The 27568-nt window shown below is 38.6% G+C and overlaps 1 protein-coding gene across 4 annotated transcripts in view; it reads right to left on the reverse strand.

Annotated features, from left to right (window-relative positions):
• GRIA3 (glutamate ionotropic receptor AMPA type subunit 3) overlaps positions 1-27568 on the reverse strand; it is a 315236-nt gene that overhangs the window by 33960 nt on the left and 253708 nt on the right. For all 4 annotated transcript variants that reach the window (XR_005237492.2, XM_008019472.3, XM_008019471.3 and 1 more), the window contains one exon: positions 27094-27292. Coding sequence is in view for 3 of the 4 variants with exons in the window: in XM_008019472.3 (XP_008017663.3) it covers positions 27094-27292 (199 nt within the window). In the remaining variant the exon portion in view is untranslated. The remainder of the gene's footprint in view (positions 1-27093; positions 27293-27568) is intronic.

The following is a 27568-nucleotide window of genomic DNA, read 5'->3' on the forward strand; positions in this document are numbered from 1 at the left end:
TTTTACTTGCTGTAGCACTGACAATATCCTTTTTGATGAAAGAGGGCAACTCACCTCTAAAAACATTTTTTGCTTCTTGTCCAAGCTTTCTTTGAAGTTAGGGTAAATTGTAAATTAACTCCAAATCCCCTCTCACTAAGACACTGGAATAAGTGAACATTCTTGTCACTCACTGTAACCCTGCTATAGGCCCTTAGTGTCCACACTTCACCATGTAAAGTGATCAGAGCAATTTGAGGCAAAAGAAGAAAAACACATCTGGGTTGTCAAATGCATTGGACACATTTTTTTCTTCCACATATGTTTTGAAGAAGTCAATAGCTCTAATAAACTGCATTTGGAAAAAGGATTTTTACAATTTTCCCCCTAAAGTAAAGGAAATGGTTTCCATTTTGATTTGGAGCAAGGCACACAACAAATGATATCATTTCTAAGCATGGCCAAAACCCCAATTTCACTTTCTTTCCTTCACTTAGGTTTGCACATTTTTTAACATTCAGACAAGTACTGCTTGTCCGTGTCCTTTTGCTTCAGACAATCAGCAGCTGTCATGAGACTGTGTATTGGTGAACACAGGGGAAAGGAAGGGAAAGAAATTCTGGTTTCTATTCTTAGTTTTTCTTGTGTGTTATGAGCCTGACTGAGTTATTTTGAGGGCTGGGCTTTTAGATAACTTCATTGGAGTTGGAGGTCACCTTTTGCCTAGACATTGAGTTTTGCCCTCAAATGTCAAGTGCCTTTCCAAATGACTTTGCTTAACAGTTTCAAACTGTGTTCACAAGTCCAGGGACAGGTTTCCTTCCACTTCAAGGACGGCTATTTCTGATGTCTCCTTTCCAAAGGTGCAGGTGACAATCAGCTAAGTTTCCTGAGACCTTTCTAGTGTCCCTCTTTGGCATGCAAAGTCAGATTACTATTCTGATTAATCTTCTGCTTCTCTTGCTGAGTCAGACTAAGCATATTCCAATGGGTTGAAAATAGTGCCAGTGGCCATGTGACTTTGAAAGCTACAGTCAACACATTCTTTCAGAAAATGTTTCTAAGGTATCATTGCTCTATTCTGGGAGAAGGGAGGAAGGGAAACAGTACCCTCTACCCCTGTGTCTCTGGGTAAGCAACAACTTTGCCTCTCAGGAGACATTTGGCAACAACTTTTCATTGTCACAACTTGGGGAGAGGAGTGCTACTGATATCTAGTGGGTAGAAGCCAACGGTGCTGTTAAACGTCTTACAATGCACAGGATAGCCTCCACCACCAGTAATTATCTGGCCCCAAATGTCAATGGTACCAAGGTTGAGAAACTCTGCTATATGGACTTTGACTAAGCCATCATTAAGTAGGAAAACCCATCATAACTAATGTTTAATTGAATACATACTTTTTGTTCCAGGTCCATTTCAAGGGTTTTACATGTGTTAACTCATGTAATTCTCACAACAACTCTATGAAATAGATTATACTATTATATATTACGCCATTTAAACATGCAGGAACAGACGCACAGAGGGGTTAAGTAGTTTGCCTAATGCCACACAGCTGGTATGCGATGGATCTGGGAACTCATTTATTCAGGCTCCAGAGTCTGCTCTCAAACAGTACACTATTCCTAGATATGTTAAGCCATATGGTAGGGTTGAGATGACTTCACAGAAATTCTGCTTTCTGATTGAAATGATGCTTATACTTCAGCATCATTTCAAGGGGCATGATATTTCTATTATTCCCTCCCTGAAATGTAGGATTGGAGACTAAGGTGTCTTACCTTTAGTCCACATGAAAACCCCACATTTTAAACCAGAAGTTGACAAATTATTTTTTTCTCCTTATTTTGAGAATGAAAATACATAAGAAGTATAACGTTATGTATTGAAGTTATATGGCTGCTATAAGCCAAGACTGTGAGTTAACTTTTATTTTCACAGATACTCCTCATTTTTCACTCCGCCACCTGGGAAGTACCACCTCTTTTTCATTTGCCTTATCAGGTAAAAGATGCCTTCCCCACCCCATCCTGTGCTCAGAAAAGAATTGGAAACATTCACACTGAGGTATAAATGATGAACAATATACAAAAGTGTGATCTCCTCACAGGATCAAACCACAGCTAAAGGAATGATAGCCTAATGGTGGACACATTAATTGGGTAAGGAGGAGAAGTGTGTGTGTGTGTGTGTGTGTGTGTGTGTGTGTGTGTGTATGTGTGTTGAAAACCTGACTTTGCTGTGTAACCTCACCTTTAGATTGCAGAATCTATTTTCAAGACAGAGAATGGGTCACAAAGAAAGTGTGTCTGCCACACCCTTTCACTACTAACTAGCGCAAAACCTCAAATTCCCTGACTCTCAATCAAGGATTGCTTCTAGGACTGCTATCACTATTGAACACTCCAAGGTCACTTCCCTCAGCCTTCTAGAGTTCTATTTTTCAGTGAAACAGCATCTCCAGCAATCCAAAGCCAATTACCATTGACCAATTGGATTAACTGTATTTTTATTTTCTATTACTAAGATATTTAAAAGAGAAGTTCAATACTATTGTTATTCTTGAATCAATCAATTGTAATGGGGTGGCCAAACCTGACAATACGGGTCCTAGGAAATGAGAGGGAAAATGTTCTTCTATTAAGAAGAAAAATATCTCCTGAAATTGCAATGTTTTCAGTTTCCACTATGGCTGTTAATTCCAGGTCCCCAGGGAATTATTTTCATACTAAGGGGAGAACAAACAATGAAGAAAAGAAGAAACAATTTGCTCAGGGTTATCCAGGAGAGCCCAAATTTTCCATTTAGTGTTTTTTTGGGGAAGTGTTAGTTTCCTAAAAGGTGAGCTGGAACTAATCTGAAGAGAAGTTCTGTTAAAAGCTTGTCAGTAGGAAATACTATATACTTGGGAAGCTACTGATGCCTGCTTCTGTGATTCTGGTTTAATTGGCCTGAGGTGGGGCCAACATTGTAAATAACACTTCCTAAGTGATTCTAATATTCAACATGTGTTTATAATAATCAACAATTGTCGTACAGCTGCAACAACTAGCTGCCGATTAGTGCATAAATACTGACAATGAGAGGGCTACCATTTATTAAGCACTTATATGCAACAGGAATGGTGCTTCATGCATTATTATATACATGATTGCTAATCTTTAAAACAACCTTGTGAAACCAATATTATCTCCATTTTACTGAGAAGTTAACTAATACTTATAGAAGTTATTTTACTTCTCCAAGGTGATACAGCTGGTTAAATTTTTAGCTCTGACCTCGCTAAAGTTTAGATTCATTTATCCATCTACCTAACTGATATCTCCACTTAGATATTTCATCGGTATCTCCAACTTAGCATGGCCAAAATGGATCTCTTGATTCTCCCCCACCTCTGCTTGCTACTCCTCTAGTGTCCTCCATCAGAGAAAATGGCAGCACCTTCCAATTTGTCCGTTGCTCAGGTCAAAATCCTTTTAGTCATCCTTGACTCCTCTCTTTGGCTTCACGTTCCACACCTTGTCAGCTCAATCTATACTCAAAATGTAACCACTTCTCCCTACCCTCCTCCTAATTCAAGCTAATCATTTTTCACCTGAAATATTGCAATTGCTTCTTTTTAAAATTGAATTAATTTTTTTTTTTAGAGACAGGGTCTCTCTCTGTTGCCCAGGCTGGTGTGCACTTGTGTGATCCTAGCTTACTGCAGCCTCAAACTCCTAGGCTCAGGGATCCTCCCACCTCAACCTCCCGAGTAGCTGGTACTACAAGCATGTGCCACCTCATCCAATTAATTTTTTAAAAATTTCTTTGTAGAGATGGAGATCTCACTATTTTGCTGAGGCTGGTCTTGAACTCTTGGGCTCAAATGTTCCTCATGCCTTGGCCTCCCAAAGTGCTGGAATTATTGGCATAAGCCACCATGCCCGGCCTACAATCACTTCTTAAGTAGTCTGTCTCCCTGCTTCTCAACTTTTGCCCTGACATAGCAGTCTGATTGATCCTTTTGCACATAGATTAGATCATGTTATTCCTCTGCTCAAAGTCCTTTAAGTGACTTTCTGTCACACAGAATATAATCCAGAATTTTTACCACGGTTTGTCTTCTTCACTGCTCTCATCTTTTACCACTCTTTCCCTCACTTATTTCACTCTAGTACATGGACCTTCTTCCTCAAACCTACCAAGTGTATTCCCATGTCACAGCCTTTGCTAAGGCTATTCCATCTGGAATGCTTTTTTCTTCACCCAACTCCACCTCACACTTTCATGGCCTGCTCCTTCCTTTCATTCATGTGTCTGATCAAATGTCAGAAAAGCCTTCCACAATCAGCTAAGATGAAATAGCACCTCCACACCAACATTTTGTCTCCTCACCTGCTTTTTTTCTTCATTGCACTTAACACCAACGGAAACATATATGTTATTTACAGAATTTGTTTAATTTTGTCTCACCCACTACCATGATCACAAGGACTTTGTTTGGTTTTGAGCCCTTACAACAATGGCTGTCATATAGCATGTACTTAATAAATATTAACTGAATGAATAAATGTGTAGCTGAGATTTAAACCCAGCTCATTTGATACCAACGTCTATATTCTCCTTCTTCTCTCTCTTCCAGAGCTTAGAGAGGTAAAGTGATAATTCCAAGTTTGCACAGATGCGGGGGACAGAATTAGTATTCAAATTCAGGTGTGCTGGCTTTCAAAACCTGTTTTTTTTCTCCTACTACTCTGCACTGCCTCCCAGTGGAAAGATTGTTAGTAGCTACATTGACCAAAGTGTCAGTGAATGGAGTGAAGTTTACTTCTTCGACCTGTTGTTTTGACATGATTTTATATAGCCTTGATCTTCCTCCTTGGTTCAGCTTTGAAGCCTGTGCAATATGCTCCGAGGTAAAAGGCACCAATATGATAACTCACTAGCTTGTCACAGGCCCTAAATGCTACCATTTGAGATCATGCCTTCTGTTTGACTTGGTCAAGTTACTTAAATTTCTCTAAGACTCTAATAATTATTGCTGAAATGGAGATAGACTACTAAATGAGATAATTCATGTAAAGCACCCGTAACAGTTTTTGGCAAGTAGTAAGTCCTCAATAAAGTAGATTATGCACTCATGGGAAATGGGAAGGTAACATGACCCCACATCCACTGCCTTTGTGTGGTTTTGTTTATTTGAGAATGTGTGCCAGAAGAATACCAGAGGAAGGAGAATCAAGATAGGTCTTGGGGCAGGCAGGCAGTGTGGAGTGCCACCCTGATAAGTCAGGGGCACGTGAGGGCCTGGACACATGTGGGTGACAGGAAGTATGGTATCATATTAAGTGTTGTCAGTCCTATTGAGGCACAGATTATAATTAAAGCTAACTCAACAGATGCTTGGCAGAGAATACCTTATAGTGCCAAATGGGGCCACTAAAATGTTCAATTTCAATGTATTCATATTTCACCTTCTCCTGTGGCTCTCGATTTTGAACAGTTGGGCTTAGATTTAAGTCTTTTCTTCCTCACTGTGTTAGGAGCGTTCTGGTAAGTATTATTTCTAAAGGTGCTATGCTGATTTAAAAAAAAGTGGCTGGCTGCAGTTTTGTCTGGCAAACACACTGACTGTGAAAGCTGCAGGAAAATTGATTTTCTGGCACTTGTGTGTCCTGGCATAAACTGCACGCCATGGAAGCTCAAGTTACAGAAGCTTCTGATAAGTGTGGCAAGTGAGGTTGACTTCATGAAATGATTAGGTTCCACTAATCTTTACCATTGGGGTGAAGGCAATGGTCTCCATATGCAAAATGGCAGATAAAACTACTAATTTGCTGTTATTTCATTAGAGAAGTAGTCAGCCACTTAATCTGATACCCATATGCAAACACAAATCAGCACACTTATTTAAACGCTCAATCTTCATGCTCAGGCCCTGATCTCAAATTGTCTTTATTCTGCCTTGGCTGGCATGAGTGCTGCAGAGAAGCCACATAGTCATCAATGCTCTGGAAGGGGCCTGTCTGTCCCAAGTTGAAATTTGTAGTTATGTGAAGTTTTCTTTTGGTGTATACAGCAGTTGTTAAGAGTATAGGTCCTAAAGTTATAAAGACCTGGTTTAGGTACTTATTAACTGTGTGACTTTGGGCAAATAATTTAACCTCACTGAGACTCAGTTTTCTCATCTGAAAAATGGGGATGGTAATAGGACCCACCTTATAGTGTTCTTGAGGTAATGAAATGATAGATTGCTTATAATGAATTTGACATAGCTCATGACAACATAGTAAGCACTTAGTTTCTCCCCCATTCCATAGTTGTATCAGGAACTGTGGTACCTGCTATAAGGAATGGAGATGTGGAAGACATGTTCCTTATGCTCAAGAAGCTAAAAGAACTAATAGTTGGAAGCAACATCTCATAGAACTTTCTAAAATGTTCTATATCTCTGCTTTCCAATATGGTAGCTTCTAGCCACACATGTCTGTTGAGCACTTGAAATGTGGCTAGTGCTACCGAAATACTGAATTTTAAATTTACTTTTAATTTTAGTTATTTTCAATTTAGATAGTTACATGTGGCTAGTGGGTACCATATTAAACAGTATAGGTCTACAGCTTAAGGAAAAGCAGAGAGGAACTAAAAGGCAGAAAACAGCACCAAGAACCACTTTCCCTACTTTATAATATTTTTCTAGTTTACCCCAATTATGAAGGTGATGACTACATCAAATCGACATCCTGCCTGCACCATTCAGAGGGCTGGCTATCATCCGGGTTCAGAGACAGGGGGGTAGGTTGAAGAAGTAACTTCTGCTCTATTCAGAGCTAATATGTAGCTCTGAAATAGCTTCTCTAGCTTGTGCTTATGGAAGCCTCTCTAGAGAAAGGTAAGCTGTGTTATTTGCATGGGCAAGAATTTCTTAGGCACATGCAGAAACTGTTTCCTTTAAATTTATCCTATTTGTGTAAAATTGAAAATAAACGAACTCCTGAGTCTAGGTATTCCATGGAAGAATGTTCTTGCTGTTCTTATTTAAGAACCATACTTTATTTCAAAAAGAGCAGATACAAGAAAATATTTGTGAAAAAAGCAAAAGTGCACTCCTTAAGTTTCTACCCAGCCTGATTATCTTTTTCTGGCTCTGAGTTGCCACATTAATTTGTTTAGGCCTATTCTGACTCTTATTTCCAAGGGAAGAATTCCAAAAGGAGTGAGCAGCCAGGTGACAACACTCACAATTCCCCCAGTTTTTTACAAAAATAGTTCTCTGTAACAGCTCTGAGAGATGGGTTGAAGAATTGAGTACAATCAAGATTGAAAGTGGTAGAACCTCTAGAGATGCTTTTCTCTAAAAATTCCAAATAACTTTGTCAAGTACTGATTCCAAATGCCTTTGCCTTGCATTTTCAAACTGTGTTACAGTTATATTAAGATCACAACAGTAAATTTGCCTGATCTGAGTCACCAAAGGGGGCATAGGACCAACGCTTTTTAATTGGGCAGATTGAATGTTACAGCCATTTGGCTTGGTTGCTGCCATACAGTAACCAGGGACTTGAGCCAAGCTATACCAAAAGTCCCAAACAGAAATAAGTGCTGCCAAATTGCAGATTTGCAGGTCAAACTCCATTAGAAAACAAAAAATAAGAAACAGACTCATGAGCTGAAGTAAAGTTTTTTTTTCTTTTTAAAGAATCAAGTAGAAAACTAGATTGTTTTATATCCAGACCTGTGTTTTTATTACCACTGTTGAACAGAAACAAAACCAAAGTCTGAAAACCCTCCATAGTAAACAAACCATACCATTATTTCGTTTGACTTGAATTTCTGATACAGCTATCACCTTTATTCAATAAAGATAAATAGTCAAACTGCAGAAGGAAGCCATGTTGAATCGTAAAGAACTTAGAAGAAAGAAACTGAAAGCCCAGGTTGCATTTTCAAATCTCATGTATTATTTTTTGTTTGTTGGGTTTTTTGTTTTGTTTTGTTTTGTTTTTGAGACAGCTGGAATTACAGGTGTGCACCACCACGCCCGGCTAATTTTTGTATTTTTAGTAGAGATGGGGTTTCACCATGTTGGCCAGGCTGGTCTCAAACTCCTAACCTCAAGTGATCTGCCAGCCTCGGCCTCCCAGAGTGTTAGAATTACAGGCATGAGCCACTGCACCTGGCCCAAATCTCTCTCTTATATTTTCTAATACCTGTGAAACCTATGGCCTGTGGGATAATTTATTAGCAGATATTGGTTTGAAATACATTTCACATAAGTCTCTGTTTCTGTGCCAGTACCTTATTACCAAAGAAATATGGTAACTTGAAAAACAGGCCCTCTATATCTTGAGCAAGGGCATTATTATTAATGTATTTTGTTATTCCAGAAAAGTGGAGTGGGCCATTAGTACTTAAAAAAAGTTACGTGGGTTTCCTTTAAGACTCACCTGATTGCCTTCTAGCCCAGCTCTGATCAATCAACGGCAGACCTTTGACTGCCCACTACTTCCCAACCCTATCCTTACCTGTGTGCCACTAACAGTAGTTAATTCAACAAACTAAGGAATGCTTATTCAGACCTGTAACCCATTAGGATAATCAGTAGCCAAGAGTTATCCGTTTTTTTCTCCATAATTAAATCCTTTATTTCTATTAACCCAAGATTTTTAAAGTCATTTGCAAGATTTAATTTCCATTAGGATGACTTTTCCGTCATACTCCCACATGTAAAGACAACAGAATATTTTATTAAGAGCCTTCCTAGACAGTCGTCTCTCTTTGAGGCTTGCTTTCTCTACCTTCAGCCTCAAAACTGCTTGTGAGTGTTGTGGAGAAAGTGGATTGCCTGCCTGTTTCTCCACCTGATGGCAATCTGCATTTCCACTGATTTCTATCCAGGTCACTCATTATCTACTCGCTGAAAAGTATGCTATTAGTGAGAAGCAGGTAGGAGTCATGCTGACCTCCCTAGGTTTAAATGAATGTTTAAGATGGTACAATCAAACAGATATGCAAAATAGGTTATTAATGCAATATTAACGCTACGAATTTAAACTCAAAATCAAGGAATACAGGACATTTAGGTTTCTCATTGTTTGTGTTTTAGCAACATGGTACATGCTGAATATTTAGTCCAGCATTAGGAAGACATGGATCCAAAAGTATTGAAAAAATGACCAGTGTGTGTAAAGGAGACGCCGAGATTGACTACCAGACTTCTAGAATGATGTAACCATACCTACAGAGATTGCTTCAACATAGGCAAGTAAGTTTTCCAACATCTTTAAATATTCCTTTCCCTGATTTGTGCTGCTTTGCCTAGAAAAGAGTATGTCTTCCATTATATAACAGAGGAATTCCTAGAAAAAAGCTGTGCCATAAATTAGATTCATTTTTGAAAATCAAATTTTATTTTTCTATTGATACATAGGTTGTGTTATGTTTATTTCTGAAAGCCTTCCTCCTAGGTTTCTCTGACAAGTAGTGATCTGTTAGCACCCAAATGCACTAAGGGATCTCTGTTTTCTAGAGAAGATTATGTTTCCAATGTGAGTAATTACTATTTATTGCTTTCATCAGTTGTGAATTGTCTGGTTAATGGATTACTTAAGGTAGGGTCCGGCTGCGTTGTATAGTCAAAGATTTTGGAAGAAAGGGAAGACCTTAAAGATACCAAATATTTTTAACTAGTTTTTGGTAATCTTTGGTCTGGAAGATAGGCAGGCCTGGAAATTGCCTGGAAGACAAAACAAACAAACAAACAAACAAACAACAACAACAACAACAAAACCAGTAAAAAGAGCTTCAAGGTGGGAGATCCTGGTACAATGAATACTGTATCTCCAAAGTGTCAAGGGCCAAAATAGGTATCCATGGTAATAGCAAGGGTCCTAGTAGAAAAGAGTGAAAAAAGATTGAACTCTAGCCTTATAAAAACTGATCTGGTCTTCATAAAAGACGGAGAAGTTATTTTCCAGTGAGGGAGAGGGCAGAGTTCTCTTTTTGGCAGTAGCCAGGATCCGTATGTTTGGGAGATGATGGCACTCCAAAGAAAGTTAGAAAGAAGGAATGGTTCCTCTTAAATATCCATCAGATATCCAAATAATTTGTGGTGGAAATACTCTATGTACCTTGTTAATAGGTCCAGCTTAACCACGTATGAAGCTGAGCAATGTCCACAGTATAACCTTAATCAGCAAAGGCTGCACTGATTAGAAAATTGATCAACTGTGCCCAACTGCTGATGTAGATCAAGGCTGGGCAATCTGGCCTCTGGGCTGGAAAGCATTTCTCTCCTGCTTAAGAATTGGAACTCTCCTATTGCCACCCCGGTGCCTGTATTCAACAGATACCTTATGCCCACTCCATGGATGGGTGCCTTTGATTATGATCACACTTCTGTTTGCCTAATACCCATAGCAGGTTAAAATGGCAATGGCAATGTAGAATTAACAAAAGGGAGGGAGGAAGGGAGGGAGGCAGAAAGGATTACAGAAATCCTACTTCTTTCTTTTAGGCCTAAGAGCTAGCACTTCAGTCTGGGTACCACCATACCACTCTTTTCTTAAAGATGTGCCCTCACTAACCCTCCCTGGTAAAGATACTAAAGGAGGGTATGCAGCTCATATTCTCCTCACATATCATCTCCGCTTACTCCAGGAGGCTTCACCCTGCCATTTTGTCACTTGGGGCTGTCCACCCACAAGTCTTCTATGTGGGGAAGGTAGGACTCCTGGTCTCCTCAGTGCCTTTGTAAATGAATGCAACTGCATTGATTACCCAGTGCCCACACCCAGCAGATCAAATAGGCCAAGAGAAAGTGAGTAAGGAATAAGGAGTTGTGCATTTCGGATGTGCTTCTGGCTACAGGAACTTCCTGGCTCCTGGTTCTTTCCCTTCTGTATCAGTTTTAAAATCTGTTTCTCTTCCTGATAACATTTACATCCTCCTAATTTTGAGCTCTTCCTGGCAACCAGGTTTATGTCTCCCAGCTACAGTCCTCTAGGTTGGGAACTTGGAGGCATGAAGCTCCCTGAAGCCTCCAAAATGCAGTCACATAGTAGAGCTGCCTCATCATAAAAGGCAGGTGTAAGGACAAAGAAGGAAGGAGGGGGAGGAGGGATAACATGATAGTAGGAGAGATCTTTGGCTAAAAGCTAAGATTTCAAAGCTCTTGGTGCAAACTCTCATTCTGTCCCTTTTCATTTTTAAGGACATTTCTCTTGCCCATAGCTTCCAACCATACTTTAATGAACTTGCCCATGTCAAAGCCAGCTCTTCTTTTTGTCCATCCTAAAGCCTCTGTAAAAATACCAACATAGATGTCCTCATCACCTGAGACTCTTAGGTCTTAGAAAGGGCCAGTGGGACAGCTTCTTTAGGTTGGCATGAGTTGCCAAGCTCCTGTCCCGTCTGCTCCTCTACTCTATTTTCTTCTTTCTTTTTATGAAGTTGCTTATGTCCCTACTTCTTTCCAGGTTCTGTGGCTTTTAGTTTCCCATGCTGACTAATATCTATGGATATTCATCTAAATTCTTTCAGGTAGGGATACTTGTGGGGAGTTTCCCTGATGCCTCTGTACAGACACTAACATAACAGTCCTGACTACCCAAGACCCAGCAGGTAAAGGAAGGAAAGAGAAAAGGAAGTAAGGGTGGGGTCAAGGAAAGTAGGAGAGAGCTTCTCTCCAAAGAGTAGGAGTTTCCAGGGTACTGATCTATCTTTGTCATCTGCTCCATATTTTTCTAAGAAGTTCCTTTTACCCACAGTCTTTACCTAGGTCATACTAATTGAAGATCTCCACTGATAACCAGCACTTGGACCTGGCCACCTGCCGTCCTCTAGGATAGGAATCGGGGGGCTCTCTGAAGGATCCATAAAGACGTGAATACAACAGTCCTGGTCACATAAGACTCACCCAGTAAATGGGCAGTGGAAAAGGAAGGGCATTATCTGGATCAGAGGAGTAGAAGGTCAAAATTGTAAACCTTTCAAGGCTTTTGGCCATGATTTCTCTCTTTGCAGTTTAATTTTGCTCTTACTTTTAGTTTTCACGGTGTTTTATTGTTCATAGTCTTCAGCCAGATACCATTACTTGAGCTTCCCTGTAGAGATCTTCATTTGGGGCTCCCTAAACCTTTGGCAAAACATCAGTGCAACAGTGCCAATTTGACCTCAGATTCCAGCCCCTGAAACAATTATCTCCTACTGGTCCCTGTTGATTAGAGGAAAAGTTTTTCCTTTCTCTCCATCCCTGACAGGAACACACAGAACTGGCCGCTTGACCTCAGCCAGTCAGCTGTGATCACTCTCAAGACACCACTTCATGTCAGACAGGCCCCAGCTACTTCTACTCAGGCTTCTCTCTGCACCACAGGCACCAACCTGCCCTCTGCATCCTTTGCATAGGAAAAAAGAAAAAAAAAAAAAAAAGCAAAGCAGAAAATCATCAAATATTCCTCAAAGAGTGGCTCTTGGTTACCTGTGTTTTAATCACTTAGGAAGCTGCTTTAAAAGCACAGATTATTGGAATGCATGGAATTAGCATCTTGAGGTGGGGCATGAGACCCAGTAGTCTATGTTTTAAAATAGTTCCCCAAATGACTTTATATACACAGTGTTGGAAAACACTGGTCATTCATCAGGTTACTGAGTCCTCTATTCAACATCTCTGATAAGTGGCCTATTCTTGAATCCCTTCAATGATGAACACCTCACTATCTATGAATATAGCTCATTTTATCTGTGGATTGCTATATTAGAATGTTCTTTTTACATTGATCTAAAATCTCTATCCCTGTAATATCCACTCTTTGATCTTTGTTCTGTCTCTTGGGGCCCCACGGAACAGTCCAGTCCATCTTTAAAATGTCTACCCTTCAAATTTTTGAAGACAATTATGATATATTCTGCTGCTACATATCTTCTTCAGGTTAAATAGTCTCAATTCTTGCAAACTGAGAAACAATTGTGTTTGTAAATAATCTTGTAAAAAATTATAGTCCTGTCCCTGTGGGTCTGCTCTTTGGGTAGTTTCAGATAAGAAAGTTTTAAGACAGGACTATGGACTATGGGAAGCCATGGTTGTCTTCTGGATGTCAACTCTATAAGTGGAAATGTGCTTCAAGCACCTGTCCCTTAATTTTAACAACTTTCCACATATCCGTATTGTATGAATTTATCCAAGCCTCCTTGAATTTATTTATATTTTTCCTCAGTTATTGACCATGGTGTTCCCGACCTTCCTGTTTGTACAGTTGGCTGAAATCCCAGGCTAAGAAAATGGAGCAAAAGTGTTCTTAAGAATCTGGCTGGTGGGGCAGTTTATTCTCTCTGACGTTCATATATAATAAACTTCAATAATATGCTAATCATAATTACTCAGTTGTGTGTGTGTGTGTGTGTGTGTGTGTGTGTGTCTGTTCAGAGGAAGGTGGTGAATAAAACATTTGGAAATCAAACTTCAAACTTCTTGGCAAAGGGGCTTTAATTTGACTCTTTTTATGATTATCTTATTCATACTAGCATGTTCAGGAAAGGGGCTGTTTATTTTATCTAAAACAATGTCTAATGTAATGAGGTTGTTTTTAAATATGAAAGATTTGCTATAAAATCTTCTTTCATTTCATATCGTATGCCAAAAGTGTAGATGGATTTTGTTTTTCAACATTGATTCCTCAAACTCATTTAAAGGAAACCGAAGTATTCTTTGGAGAGCACATTTTTAATGAACCTCACATTCACATGCAAAATGTGAGTTTTAAAATTAAAAATAAGACCATGTCCAGAGCACCTTGGTCTCTAGGAATGATTCCAAATTTACCCTTGGCAATCTATATATTGATTTCTACTGCGATACAGTTGTTCCAAAACAATAATTTCTTTCTCAGAAACTAATTGTTTTTATCTTGCCTAAATCTCTCTCCCCCAAACATGTATACATATGCTATTTCTCACAAACAAATCTTAATGTGAACACTAGGGAAAACTACCTCAGTCAATAGTGGCCATGGTTTAATGTGATATAAAGCCATGGTCTTATTGTTCGTTGTTTTTTTTTTTTTTTTCTTGACCACAAAAATATTCTCACATCCCCCTTCAACTATTTTTGAATTCTTTTCTCTCTCCAAATAATTTTAAATTGCCCTCTTTTTTAGAAACCATCCCTGATGAAATCACCTGACTTGTTTATTTTCTGCATATTGGACTCAGGGGTATGAATGGCATTTCCTTTATTCCCAGAGTGTCTAGGGCAGACTTCTTTACTCAGTGGGTTGGAAAATCGATGTTACCGACTGATACAAGAAATAGTCTGTTAAATGTGAAACCCAAAACTATAAAAACTCTGATAGACAACCTAGGCAACACCATCCTGGACATAGGAGCAGGCAAAGATTTTGTGACAAACACACCAAAAGCAATCACAACAAAAGCAAAAATTGACAAATAGGATCTAATTAAACTGAAGAGTTTCTGCACAGCACAAGAAACTGTCAACAAACAGACAACTTACAGAATGGAAGAAAATATTTCTAAAGTATTCATCTGACAAAGGTCTAATACCTAGCATCTGTAAGGCACTTAAACAAATTTACAAGAGAAAAATAACCCTATTAAAAAGTGGGCAAAGTCCATGAAAAGACACTTTTCCAAAGAAGACATATATGCAGCCAACAAGCCTATGAAAGAAAGCACAATATCACTGATAGAGAAATGCAAATCAAAACCACAATGAGATACCATCTCACACCAGTCAGAATGACTGTTATTAAAAAGTCAAAAAATAGTAGATGCTGGTGAGGTTGCAGAGAAAAGGGAACACTTACACACTGTTGTTGGGAGTGTAAATTAGTTCAACCATTATGGAAAGCAGTGTAGCAATTCCTTAAAGAGCTAAAAGCAGAACTACCATTTGACTCCACAATCCCATTACTGGGTATATACCCAGAGGAATATAAACCATTCTACCATAAAGACACATGAACATGAATGTTCACTGCAGCACTATTCACAATAGCAAAGGCATGGAATCAACTTAAATGCCCATCAATGACCAATTGGATAAAGAAAATGTGGTACAGATACACAATGGAATGCTATGCAGCCATAAAAAAGAACGAGATCACGTCTTTTGTGGGAATATGGATGGAGCTGGAGGCTATTATCCTTAGCAAACTGATGCAGGAACAGAAAACCAAATACCACATGTTCCCACTTAAAAGTGAGAGCTAAATGATCAGCACACATGAACACATACAGGAGAACAAGAGGCACTGGGGTCTACTTGAGGATGAAAGGTTGGAAGAGGGAGAGGAGAGGAGAAAAGATAACTATTGGGTACTGTACTTAATACCTGGGTGATGAAATAATCTATACAACAAACCCCTTTGACACAAATTTACCTATATAACAAAACTTCACGAACCTAAAATGAAAATTAAAAAAAAATAAGAACAGGAATACAAGTTGAATGTAACAAGCATACCCCTAACAGAGATAACAGACTATTTTTGCTTATTAAATTTAGGTATTAGATAATTCATTCAATACCTGACTTATTTCTCTTAGCATAGTGACCTCAAGGTGGATTCATATTGCCAAGAATGACAGGATATGTAAGTTTTATTTGTAACATACCTTAGTTTTAAAAAAACAAAATAAAATATTTCTCATAAAAATAATAGTCTGTAACCCAGACCAGACTCAAAGGAAGTAAAGTTAAGAGTCAAATAAATCAGGATATGAAGACATAAGAATTTTGATAAAACTGGGAATTAAGACTCAGTTCTGGAATTCAGATTTCTCTAGGCATAGAAGATAACCACCTTCAGCGACATCTTCATTAGGTCACCACAGAGTATACAGATAGAAGATCAATTTTGAGGGCGGCTTACAGATAGATTCCTGCAATCAGAACTGGAGAGAAATGCAACAGATTATCTCTATCCAAGCCCCTCTCTTCCAACAGGTAACATTCTAAACCAGTTAGAACAGAGGGAGGATAATGAGTTCCATTTTTATCATCCGTTGCCGCATGCTAAAGCAATCCTGCTGAGGCACCAGAGTTGCAACCCAAACACAGAAAAAGGAAGCATGCTTCCCTAAGTTTTTGCTAAAAGCTGGGGCCATTAACTAAAATAGCCAGGGCTTTGTATAAATGTGTGGTGTGAACAAGACTTTAGATCTTTTTTGACACGTGCATACATACATATACCTCCTCCTCAACTTCATTCATAATATCAGATGAAACTTCGTGATATTAACTACAGATCTGCCCCCCACACCAGTTATCCAGCATCCCTCTTGCTACTAAAGCAGAAACATCTATTGCCTCAAGATTGAGATTGTTTAAGCAGGAATGAGAAGAAAACAGAAGAGAAGATGCCCTCATCTATTTTATTTCAAAATAGACTTTTAGAAAGTTATAGCAGGTCAGGTGTGGTGACTCATGCCTGTAATCCCAGCACTTCGGGAGGTCGAGGCAGGCAAATGGCGAGGTCAGGGGTTCAAGACCAGCCTGGCCAACATGGTAAAAACCCATCTCTACTAAAAATATGAAAATTAGCCAGGCTTGGTGGCATGAGCCTGCAATCTCAGCTACTAGGGAGGCCGAGGCAGGAGAATTGCTTGAACCCAGGAGGCGGAGGTTGCAGTGAGCTGAGATTATGCCACTGCACTCCAGCTTGGGTGACAGAGCAAGACTCTGTCTTGAAAAAAAAAAGTTATGACAGATAAACATAGAATTGACATATGATCCAGCAGTTTTACTCCTAGGTATATATCCAAAGAATTGAAAGCAGGGATTTGAACAGATGTTTGTATGCCAATGTTCATAGCAGTATTATTCACAAATAGTCATGTATTCATCAACAAATGAATAGATAAGTAAAATGTGGCATATACATACAATGGAATATTATTCAGCCTTTAAAAGGGAATGAAGCTCTATAACATGTACGAAGCTTGAAGACATTATGCTAAGTGAAATATGCCAGACACAAAAGGACATATTGTTCCATTTATATGAGGTACTTGGATAGGTGGATTCATAGAGACAGGAAATAGATTAAAAGTTACCAGGGGCTGGGAGGAGAGGGAATGAGAATTTGATTAATGGTTATAGAGTTTCTATTTGAAGTGATGAAAATATTTTGGAAATAGTGATGATGGTTGCATAACATTGTGAATGCAATTAATGCCACTGAACTGTGTGCTTAAAAGTGGTTAAAATGGCAAATTTTGTCAAGTATATTTTATCACAACTTAAAAAAACTAACAATGTGATATAACAAAAACCATTATACCCTCTTTAAATGGATGAATTGTGTGATATATGAATTATATCTCAATAGATCTGTTTAAAACAGTTGTAACAGAGACAATCTTCCCTTCAGACAGCTAACATTCTCCGACGCTTTGGAAAATTTCTTAACCAGTCCTAGTATACCTTTTCAGCCCTCATGACTATAGATTTCATTAGTGATTACTGAAAAGGGATGTAGGCCCAAAATCTGAGAGTCATCCTTGGCTCTTTCCTTTTGCTCATAAATGTTGCCCAATCCATCAGCAAATTCTGTGACTCTACCTCCAAAATGAATCGTAAATCTGATCCCTTCACACAATCTCCATCACTATGATTCTAATGTAGGCTACTATTCTTCAGCCACAGTGGTTATCTTCCTTCCTTTAAACATTCCAGGATTGTTTCTGCCCCAGGACCTTTGTACTTAGCATGACTTTTGTTTGGAATACTTTTCCATCAGATTTTCACATAGCTACCTCTTCTTATCATTTAGATCTCTAAGAAAATGTTACCTCCCTAACGAGGCTTTCCCTAAACCCTCCCTCCAACCCGAGTTCCCAGTTTAAAATATTTTTCTAACCCTAAGTCATTCTTTATATAGCATCCTGGAGCACCTATCAGTACCTGGAATTATTCTATACATCTATTGTTTTAATGTATTTATGGTTTGTCTCCTTCCAACAGAATGCAAGCTCTTTGAAGGTAAGGATTCTGTCATGTTTCCTGTACTGTATACCTGGTGCCTAAATTGCTATGATAAACATTCAGTACATTTACTCTCTGACCAAAATGTGAATGATGTTGAAGACTAGAATGAATCTGACTGCAGGACATAATCTAGTAGGCTTTTTGGGAAAAAATTCTTATCAACGTTTTGTGTGTCAAAGTTGCCTTTTCCTTTCAAAAGTGGAGTGCAACCAAGCATTCTAGTTAATTGTCCTTGTTAGTTGAGTGTTCGTAAGTCGAAATTTTACTTGATCCTTACGGTCAAGTTTTTAGGCTTCTGCATGATGGAGGACTGCAAATAATTAACCTACACAGGCTTGCCAGGTGAACTCAAATAAAATCTAATTGAACAGATGGGCCTCATTCCTTTAACTGGAAGGCTATTAGATGATTTGACTGTGTCAGATAAGAAAAGAAAGTGAGATCCTTAGATGAGTTTTTCTAGGAAACAGAGTTTCAGAGTTCTCACAAAGATCTGGGGGTCTTGTGTGATGTTAATTACCCTGATGCTGTCTGTGAGAGCTGGCAGCCTCAGAAAGAATGGAGACTTAACCCCCTTAGGCTTTCTGGGCTGTGAAACGCTCTCATAAACAAGTAGGTTACCTTGGAGGACTAATGGAGATAGTTTAATAAAATCCATATGGTTGGTTACTTTGGGCAGATGGCCGGCATGCCACCTTGCAAGCACCTAAAGTTTCTAGATGGTCTTCAAGGGCAGCTCTAAATTGTGCATATTGAAGTTGTTGAATCTGCAGGCCACAAAGGAATAGCTAAAGATGGATCAACTAGGAGATGAGCACAATAGTAATATTTTATAATTAAGGGTAGAAGTGGGATCAGCAGGAAGGGGAAAATACTGAATGAGCTTTCTTTCTCTTCCCAAAGCCAGAAAAAGAAAAAGAAAACAAACACATCTCTTCCATCAAGAAAGCAGAGAGATTATCTTATTTTATTTTTTGTGAAGTACCCCTCACATCTCTACAGAGCTGTGTCTGGAGAGTCTTTAGGTTTATTTTATTTTATTTAAGTTCCAGGATACATGTGCAGGATGTGCAGGTTTATTACATAGGTAAACGTGTGCCATGGTGGTTTGCTGCACCTGTCAACCCATCACCTACGTATTAAACCCTGCATGCATTAGCTATTTATCCTGATGCTCTCCCTCCCCTTGAGTCTTTAGGTTTTAATTACTCTATTGCTGGGCCCTTTTCCTAATGTTTCTTGGGATTTGTAGACATCTTCATACTTTTAATGAGCTTTTGTGATATTAGCCTCTCACCAACCCCATAAGGACAGTAGAGCAAGGAATATTCTCCCTGATAAATGAAGAAACTGAGATCAAATATTCTTTACCCAAAGAAAAACAAGAAAGTCATCAGTGGATGTGGAACTAGAAACAATTTTCATCTTTCTCTTGTTCTTTCTAGTTTCATCCACACACATGACATAACCCTTAGCATGTCAGAAACTATAACAAGCCGTGTAATAATAGAGGTTTGCTGCATTTATGGCATTCACTCTAGCTTTATAGATGTCTTTCTTTGCCTTCTTATCTTGGAACCCTTTGAAGTTGTCAGAGCATGGGAAATGTCTTTTAAAAGTAGGCATAGATTTCCTTTTCTAATTGATCCATAAAGGGGAATAAAAACATAGATCAACTAGTAGATGATACAGATGCCTTAACATGTGCTGCATTAGAGACTCAGAGCAGCAGGATCCTGGTGCTGCCTTTTCTCCATTGAGCTGAGTGACGTTCAGCAAATCACAATGTCATGTACTTCATTTGTCTCCTCTATGAAACAGGTGTAATGGTACTTGTTCTGGCTGCCCCAGGATTGTTGTGTGGATTATGTGGTAATGTATGTGAATGTGTGTTGAAAATTAATGGTCCACTAGATTGTGAGCTCCAAGAAGGCAGAGGCCATTTCTATTTTATTCATAAACTAGCTGATCTTCCTACTGAGGTTACAGGGAATCATTAACCCTGCTGCTAAGTCATCATGGAGCATACCCATAGATTGGCCCATGCTGGGAAGTAGCTCCATAGAAATAAACACTATCAGCTTCCCTGGAGGGAAAATCATCTAGCTATGTGAGATACCCAGATTTTAAGTTAATCTATCTCCAAATATGGTGAAAAAGCCTGTCTAGGTATTTTCAGGTACTTTGGCAAAAGAGAGGAATTTAATTTTGTTTATAAGATGTATGATCGTCAGTGCTTAGCATGAAGCTTGGCTCAAAAGTTACTGAAAGACTGCTGAATAAACAATGGAATATCAGGCATATTATTAGCTTGTCTTTATTGCTAAATGTTTTCCTTTCTCTTGGAGGCAGATATTAGATGTGTTTTCAGTTGTGTACACAGTTGTCAGGTCAACCTCTACTTTTTTGGAGATTGTCCTTTCCAGACAGCCTGAGACTTGCCTGAAAGGAAGAGCTATGGAGTCACAGAATCCTAGCTGCTGGGAAAAGCTAACGGTGGTCTCATTGCATCTTTCCCTTTTCCAGAGGCCTTTTTGGCCTGGCCTCAGCATCCTCACTTGTGGCTGTTGCTCTATCTCCAGTCTTGACCTATAAGGTCTATGGTTCTTGCTGTATATTATATAACATAGGAAAGTAAGACTTTTTAAAAAATAAGCATCAAAACAGCCATGTCAAAATTGAAAGACAGTTTTCTTTTTTAAAAACTGCCAAGTAGTATGTACAGCAGATGTTCCTGACCTGCTACCCTTAGTATTAACTCATCTGTTGCTGTTGCTGTTATGTGTTCCCCTAGTGCATGGTTTGGCTGTGTCCTCAAACATTTCGTCACATTATATGTGTCTTCAAACAAATAAAATTTGGCTGTAGTTTTCCAGGTATATTGTCTGTTAAGATCTTAAATTCACCATAGTGTTTGGTGAGAAAAATTTTTAACAAAAGATTTTTACATTTTGATGTGTTTCCTAAGGCAAGGGGATGGATTAAGGTGTCAGGGAGGTCTGTTGCATACATAGTTCAGTTATAATAAAGCTTAAAGATTAATGGTTGATTTTCCAGATTATGTCAAAATGTCAGCATACTCTGCATAGGTGCACTTGTGGAAAGATTTTTCTCCCTTCCTGCATATACTTCAAAAGCCCCGTTATAGATAACCAATAAATATTGAAGAAATGTAGACCCAGTTGAAAATGCTGTGTGTGTGTGTGTGGTTGTGAATGTGGAAGCAGAATCTAAATGCTATTAGCAGGGACTACTTTTCAAATCAGCATGGCAGAACCCCTCCTTTCGCTGCCTGTGCTTAAAAAAATTAAAAATTATAATGACCAAGACAATAATCAAAGAGTCTTGTGTTGAGACAAAACATTCTTCATGAGTAATTCGGCTGTGCTTCACAGGGCTTACAACGCCTGTAACTCACGAGATAGGACAGTCCCCTTAGTGGTCTCCTAATAAAGTTCAATTCTTCTGCCTTGCCTAGGGCACTGGAGCAAGTTGCCACTCTCTCTACTCCTCTTCTTTTATATTTACTTTCTTAAAGAGGTTTAAATTAATGTTAAACACTTCATTTTTTAAAAAGAATTCCTTTTATCCCCCAAACTATCTGTAATGGGGATATGGCCAAATATCTGGAAAAGAAATCTGGCATCTGGCATTGGGGTAAGACTCAAAGACCTCACCAGCTAACTGATCAAAACTAATACAAAAAGAGACAATTGACTTCTTATATGTGATATATAAGTTGTATGTCAGTACGTTCTTAGAATAAGTAAAGTATTTTTCTTAAGTTCTAAAATAATCACTGTAGTTATGCAGGCTCTGATATAGTGAAGTAAGAGATACGATAGAGATAATGCAACTCTCTCCTTGGCAAATACTCTAATGACAGTTTTATAAAATTATCCTTTGAACTTATTGCCTTTATTAACATTATGGTGCCTCATTCTGGTCTGGTGCCTTATTTCTTATTTTAATATGTGTCTTTATGCCCTATATACATGAAATTAAAACAGTACCATTTCCCCATCAACTGTCCAAACATATCAAATTGACATGGATTTAAATTTTTTGGGATTCTAGAATTACTGCCTATTTCCAGAAGAGAGCAGTTAAGCTCTCATAAAACCTTCTACCAGCATGGTAAATGATCTCCACATAAAATCAGAAAGTTTTGAGATTATCTCATCTCTGTTATGATGATTTCTGCAAGGTTTCTGGGTGTGGTATACATCTCATAAAAGAATGCACTATACAAGTCAGCCTCCAGACCTGGCCATTTTCCAAAAGTTTGCTTGTTTCAGAAAGGGTGGCATTTTCCCCCATGTTTCTGCCCTGTGTAGGTAAGGGAGGAAGCTGAGTTTAGTGGTTAGTGCAATAGGCTGAGTCAGCAAGTTTAGTTTCTTATTGTTGATGTGATTTGGTGAAAACCTTTGTCAAACCAACTCTGTCTAAATGATAAAAGAAGTCTTTGTTCTCTTATATGTAACTTTTGTAAACTTCATTGTGACTAGTGTCTTCATTGGTACTGTTTTGACACTCTGAAATATCTCTCTGGGGTTTTTCTGCCTTGTGTTCTTTCAGAGAATCATGAAACCAAGAAGCGGCAAAGCAAGAAACAAACTAAACCAAATACCACGGCCTCAGCAGCCTACGCACACAGGTACATGCACAGGCATATCACAGGTTATACACGACCTGTCAGGGCCATTCACTCAGGTGTGAATAAGAAAGAAGGCCTCTGGAGTTGTGCCCAGATAAACACAAGAGCCTTGCATAAAGTTCAACAAATGAGAAAGAAAAATTGTCCATTATGGTATAAATAAAATATTGGACCTTTAACTTTTCCATTAGGATTAACTTTAGAACAAACGTCTCCCCTTCTTCCACCATCAGACATTTAATGTAAAAAGGGGAAAAATGTGATTCCTGTTAAAGTGCCTATTGGGGGCAAAATATTTTGTGGGGTAGAATTTTCCTTAGCCAGGTGCCTACTACATTCTGTAACTTTGTTAAGCCAGCTTTGTCTGCAGCTGGGCATTACATGGCTTATGTCACATCACAGGCTAAGTACTTTAAGGGATTTGACTGAAGGATAAATATTTTAAAACATTTAAAAATAATTCTATTACATCAATGGAAAATAATGTTTATTGAACCACGATTAACAACACCAAGATATTTTCAAAAGGTTAAACATTTATCAAGAGGAAATTGATAAAGGAAATAATAGAGTTGAAGTAAAGTTAAATACTATGAAGTAAAAAAAGAAGTGAATCTATACTTATTTGAGTTTTAAAAAACAAACAAATAATGGCAAGATAATACTGTGTTATATGATTCCATGTATAAACTGTTTTGGGTGTTTATGCATATAAATGTATAAATAATTATTTGAATGCATCTTAATAAAATATTAATATCAATTTTCACAAAACAGAAATCCAGCATCCTAGTTATTTTCTAATACTTTTAAAGGTCTGCAGGCAGAGAGAACTTTGGAATTACTTTTTCTTCCAGTTCCACCTTTTAACATGAATCTGTATCAGGTTAAATTTCCAAAACCTAGTGGAGAATGATCATTTCAGTGCAGCTTTCCAAATCATTGTAGCATTTCTCTGGGCAACAACAATAAAGCTGTCCACTTGTGTTTTTGGCATATGTGCTTCTACCTCTAGTTGGGATATATGGTTATATCCCAAGAGCTTTCCTTAGAGCTGCTGTCTAAGGAAATCAGTTTTCAAATTAAGAGAGTTAATAGTAATATTCCAGATGTCTCTTCTAGCAGCATTCATTTTGCTCCCTGCCTTTCCTGATGGAAGAGGTCCCTCTGTTCCACTGATTATGGGATTGTAAGATGACAGCTAGGGAAAGCTCAGAAAATGAGAGAAACAAATGAATCACTTAAAAATACCATCATTTTAATGGCAGCCTTACTCAGGACAAGTAAAAATGTCTGCAGGGCAATTAGAAAAGAATTTTATTTTATTTCTTCCTATCTCTTAGTGGAAGGACTAGAGGGCTGGCCCCAGGCTGTCTTATGTTATTACAATTTGGTCCCCGTAGTATTAGTATAGAGTGAACTTGGGAAGAAATGAGTTCATATTATGTTTGTAAATGTTGCGTGTGATCTTGTTTCATCCTCTGAAGTTCATAAGGCAGGCTATCAGAGATGCCCAATGTGTGCGTGTGTGTGTGTGTGTATGTGAGTTACTATTTTTTTTGTTTGTCGTTTTTGAGATGGAATCTCACTCTGTCACCAGGCTGTAGTGCTGTGGCACGATCTCGGCTCACTGCAACCTCTGATTCCCTGGTTCAAGCGATTCTCCTGCCTCAGCCTCCCGAGTAGCTGGAATTATAGGCATGCACCACCACACCCAGCTAATTTTTATATTTTTAGTAGAGATGGGGTTTCACCATGTTGGCCAGGCTGGTCTCAATCTCCTGACCTCGTGATCTGCCAGCCTCGGCCTCCCAAAGTGCTGGGACTACAGGCGTGAGCCACTACACTCAGCCAGAAGTTAGTTTTTAAAATTGCCTTTATGACTTGACGTCACTGAAGATTGAAGGGGAAGTGACATGACTGTGGCAGTCAAGTCCCTAAATAAAGGATGATGTGCTCTTGCTGGCTGGCATCTTTGCCCCATTGGATTTAAATGGCTTGGAGACCAATTGGCCGCCAGCCCCACAACCCTGTATTGTACGAATATCAAGGGTAGCCTTTGTTGGGTCTAGATAACATTTTCAGTATAAGCAGGTTAAAGAAGTTGATTTTTCTATGCTGCTTTTATAGTTCCACTTTTAGATAATCAACATTTGTGTGCTACCCTGAAGAACCACCTCACCAAGTCCTTAATGATGCCACCAGTGACCATTTGGGGAAACAGAAAAAGTGGCATGCCAGAACTAGAAAATGATTTGTACTTCCTTATGCTTAGAAATATCCAGCTCCCTGTCTAATCAGATTTTCAAAACAACTCAATTTCCATATGAATTACTCATTGGCTAGGAATTGATAAGCATTAGAAACCACAAACCAATCAGAATGTGGCAATAGCTTTGCTCAGAATTAAATGTTGATTCAAATCAGCTCTGGTAATATGACGCCCTTTAATGAAATCATCATTGAATGATTTAGTAGATGCTTTCCTAGTTTTTGAGAAAGACACAAAATAAGTGGGAGATGGGATCTGGGCATGGGGGCAATGAATATTTGGTCACACTTTCTGCCTCTGTGCTAATAAATCTCTTCATCTTTTCAGAGAGCCTCCTTTTGCCTGCAATATGGATGAATGGCCTTTGAAAGTCTAATGGGAATTGATGCCATTTATTGATTACCATTTAAAGCACAACTTTCTAATCTCTAATTGTTTTTGAAAGAAAAATGCTTTCCAGTGGAACAAGTATCTCTTATCTGAGGGTCCAAGTCTGGTGTCTTGATGTCCTAAGTGGTTTATTACTTCATATAGAAACTTCTGGTGTCTTGATATCCAAAGTGGTTAATTACTTCATATAGAAACTTCTGGTGTCTTGATAGCCTAAGTGGTTAATTACCTCATATAGAAACTTCATGCCTATTGGGATGGTGATCATAAGCTCTGTGGAAGGTTGATATCAAACCAGATTTCCATGCAACTGATTATGTGTTGACTACTCATCAGATGGAAATCCCTGGCTTCTAGCCCTGATAAATGTGATTTCATGGGGGCAGGAAATTGTTTCTAAATAAGCTTATGGGACTGCCATAGTTGTGAGGGTCAAGGCCAGATTAGTTCCAGAGGGTCTTCATGTCATTTTGATGCTCCCAACATTGGACCCTTCTTCCCAGTTGGGGATTATGATCTGCTCAGTAAACAGGTGGTAGAGGTGAGATATGGATATTTTGAATCAATGAGAATTCTTGAAAGGGTCCCAGGACTAATACATTCTCTTTCAGGGAGTGAAAACAGTTTGTGGTTAATTGCTATAATGTCAAGAAACACACTCTTCCTGGTTTACTGTGAAGTAATTGGACAAATCTCATGACAATACATGTAGAAATTATTTCTTATTGATTATTTAAAAAAGCAGGTTTAGAACCACCATCTGTGTACTCTGGGCCTTTGAGGAAAAATCAGCAATTATATCTGTCATCGAATAACTTGATTATTGGTTGAAGAGAGTGACTAACTACTCCACCTACTACCCAAGTGGCTTCTGGATCATTGCTACAACTAGTTACTGTGGTTACAGTAGCAGGCAGTAGTAATATTATAGAATGTGTCCATTTTCTAATCCAAATCAGCATGTTTTTCTTGTTGGGGTAACTGAAAAAACATTTTAGTTCTTAAAAACGCTACTAGTATTCTTCCTTAATAGTCCTGTTACCACAGAACAAAGATCTTGATGGTTTATGTAAAAGTGGTTGGTACCTCGTATTATCCTTCTGTTATTTCCTCCTTTCATCTTTCCTCTTGACAGACTTTACATAGCTTTATTAACTTTTGCTAGTGAAGAATTTACTGTTTCCCCAATAAGATTTTGCTTATGAGGAGCAGAGGGAATAAGTCTACCCAAGACATTAAAACAATTATCAGCTGTCCTGAAAATGAAATTATCACCATGTACACAAATACTTGATACAATTGTAATGCATCTCAATAGACAACCAACATTTAAAAGAGAATATATAATTTCTTATAGTCCATTACTCCTCAGAGTCTTACAGTCAATTGCCTAACTTCTGTGAACCTCTGAGACATAAAAACACTGCTTTTGTAAAAGCTAGAAAGCAGAATAAATATTGTTTAGTTAAATCCCCTCATTATTCAAGGGAGGGGCTTGAAGCTGGTAGAAGTTAAATGGCTTGCCCAAGGACAAACAATCACTTTGTGGCAGGGTTGGGATTCAAACCTGGTAGTCCAAACTCAGTGCCCTCGACATGCAACTTGTTATGTCTTACTCAAGTCTTGGTTCTAAACGACAATGAAGTAGATCACCAACCAAGCAGCCCAGTATTTAAGATGCTCTCCTTTGATAACATTCCCACTCTTTCCCAACTCTCCCTTAAAAGCACTGTGAACTTGCCTTTGTGAGAAGATGATAAAATAAAAATCAGCAGGCTCAATTAACTGCAAAGCACTTACTCTGAAAAATTCTTTTGTTGAACCAGAGTCCAGGGTCCCATATGCAATTTCAGTTTGTTTAGCTAAGTCTTCAGCACTCTCTATAGGAGAAACCATCCTCTCCACAGTCAGGAAAGCAGCGAGATTGGCAGTATAGGAAGAAATTATGATCAGGGTGAAGAACCACCAAACCCCTCCAACAATGCGCCCGGAGAGTGATCTATAAAACAAAACAAAAACAAATCCAGACCCAGAGGGGCCAGATCTAAGTTTAAGAAATCCTTGTCTTTATTTCTGGAAAGAGGAGTGGCTTAAGTATAGCTGATGAAGGAGGGAAATAGATGATGTAAAGGAATTAAAACATTAAACAAAGGTCACATGTTAACAACAATACCCCATGTCATGATGGCATATTATGATGGTGCATGCATAATACTCATCAGGCCTATACATGTTTCAAAGCAGGATTTTCTTTTTAAAAAATGAGGTGGGGTCT

The sequence above is a fragment of the Chlorocebus sabaeus genome, chromosome X (genome assembly GCF_047675955.1).
Source record: "Chlorocebus sabaeus isolate Y175 chromosome X, mChlSab1.0.hap1, whole genome shotgun sequence".
NCBI classification, from domain to species: domain Eukaryota; kingdom Metazoa; phylum Chordata; class Mammalia; order Primates; family Cercopithecidae; genus Chlorocebus; species Chlorocebus sabaeus.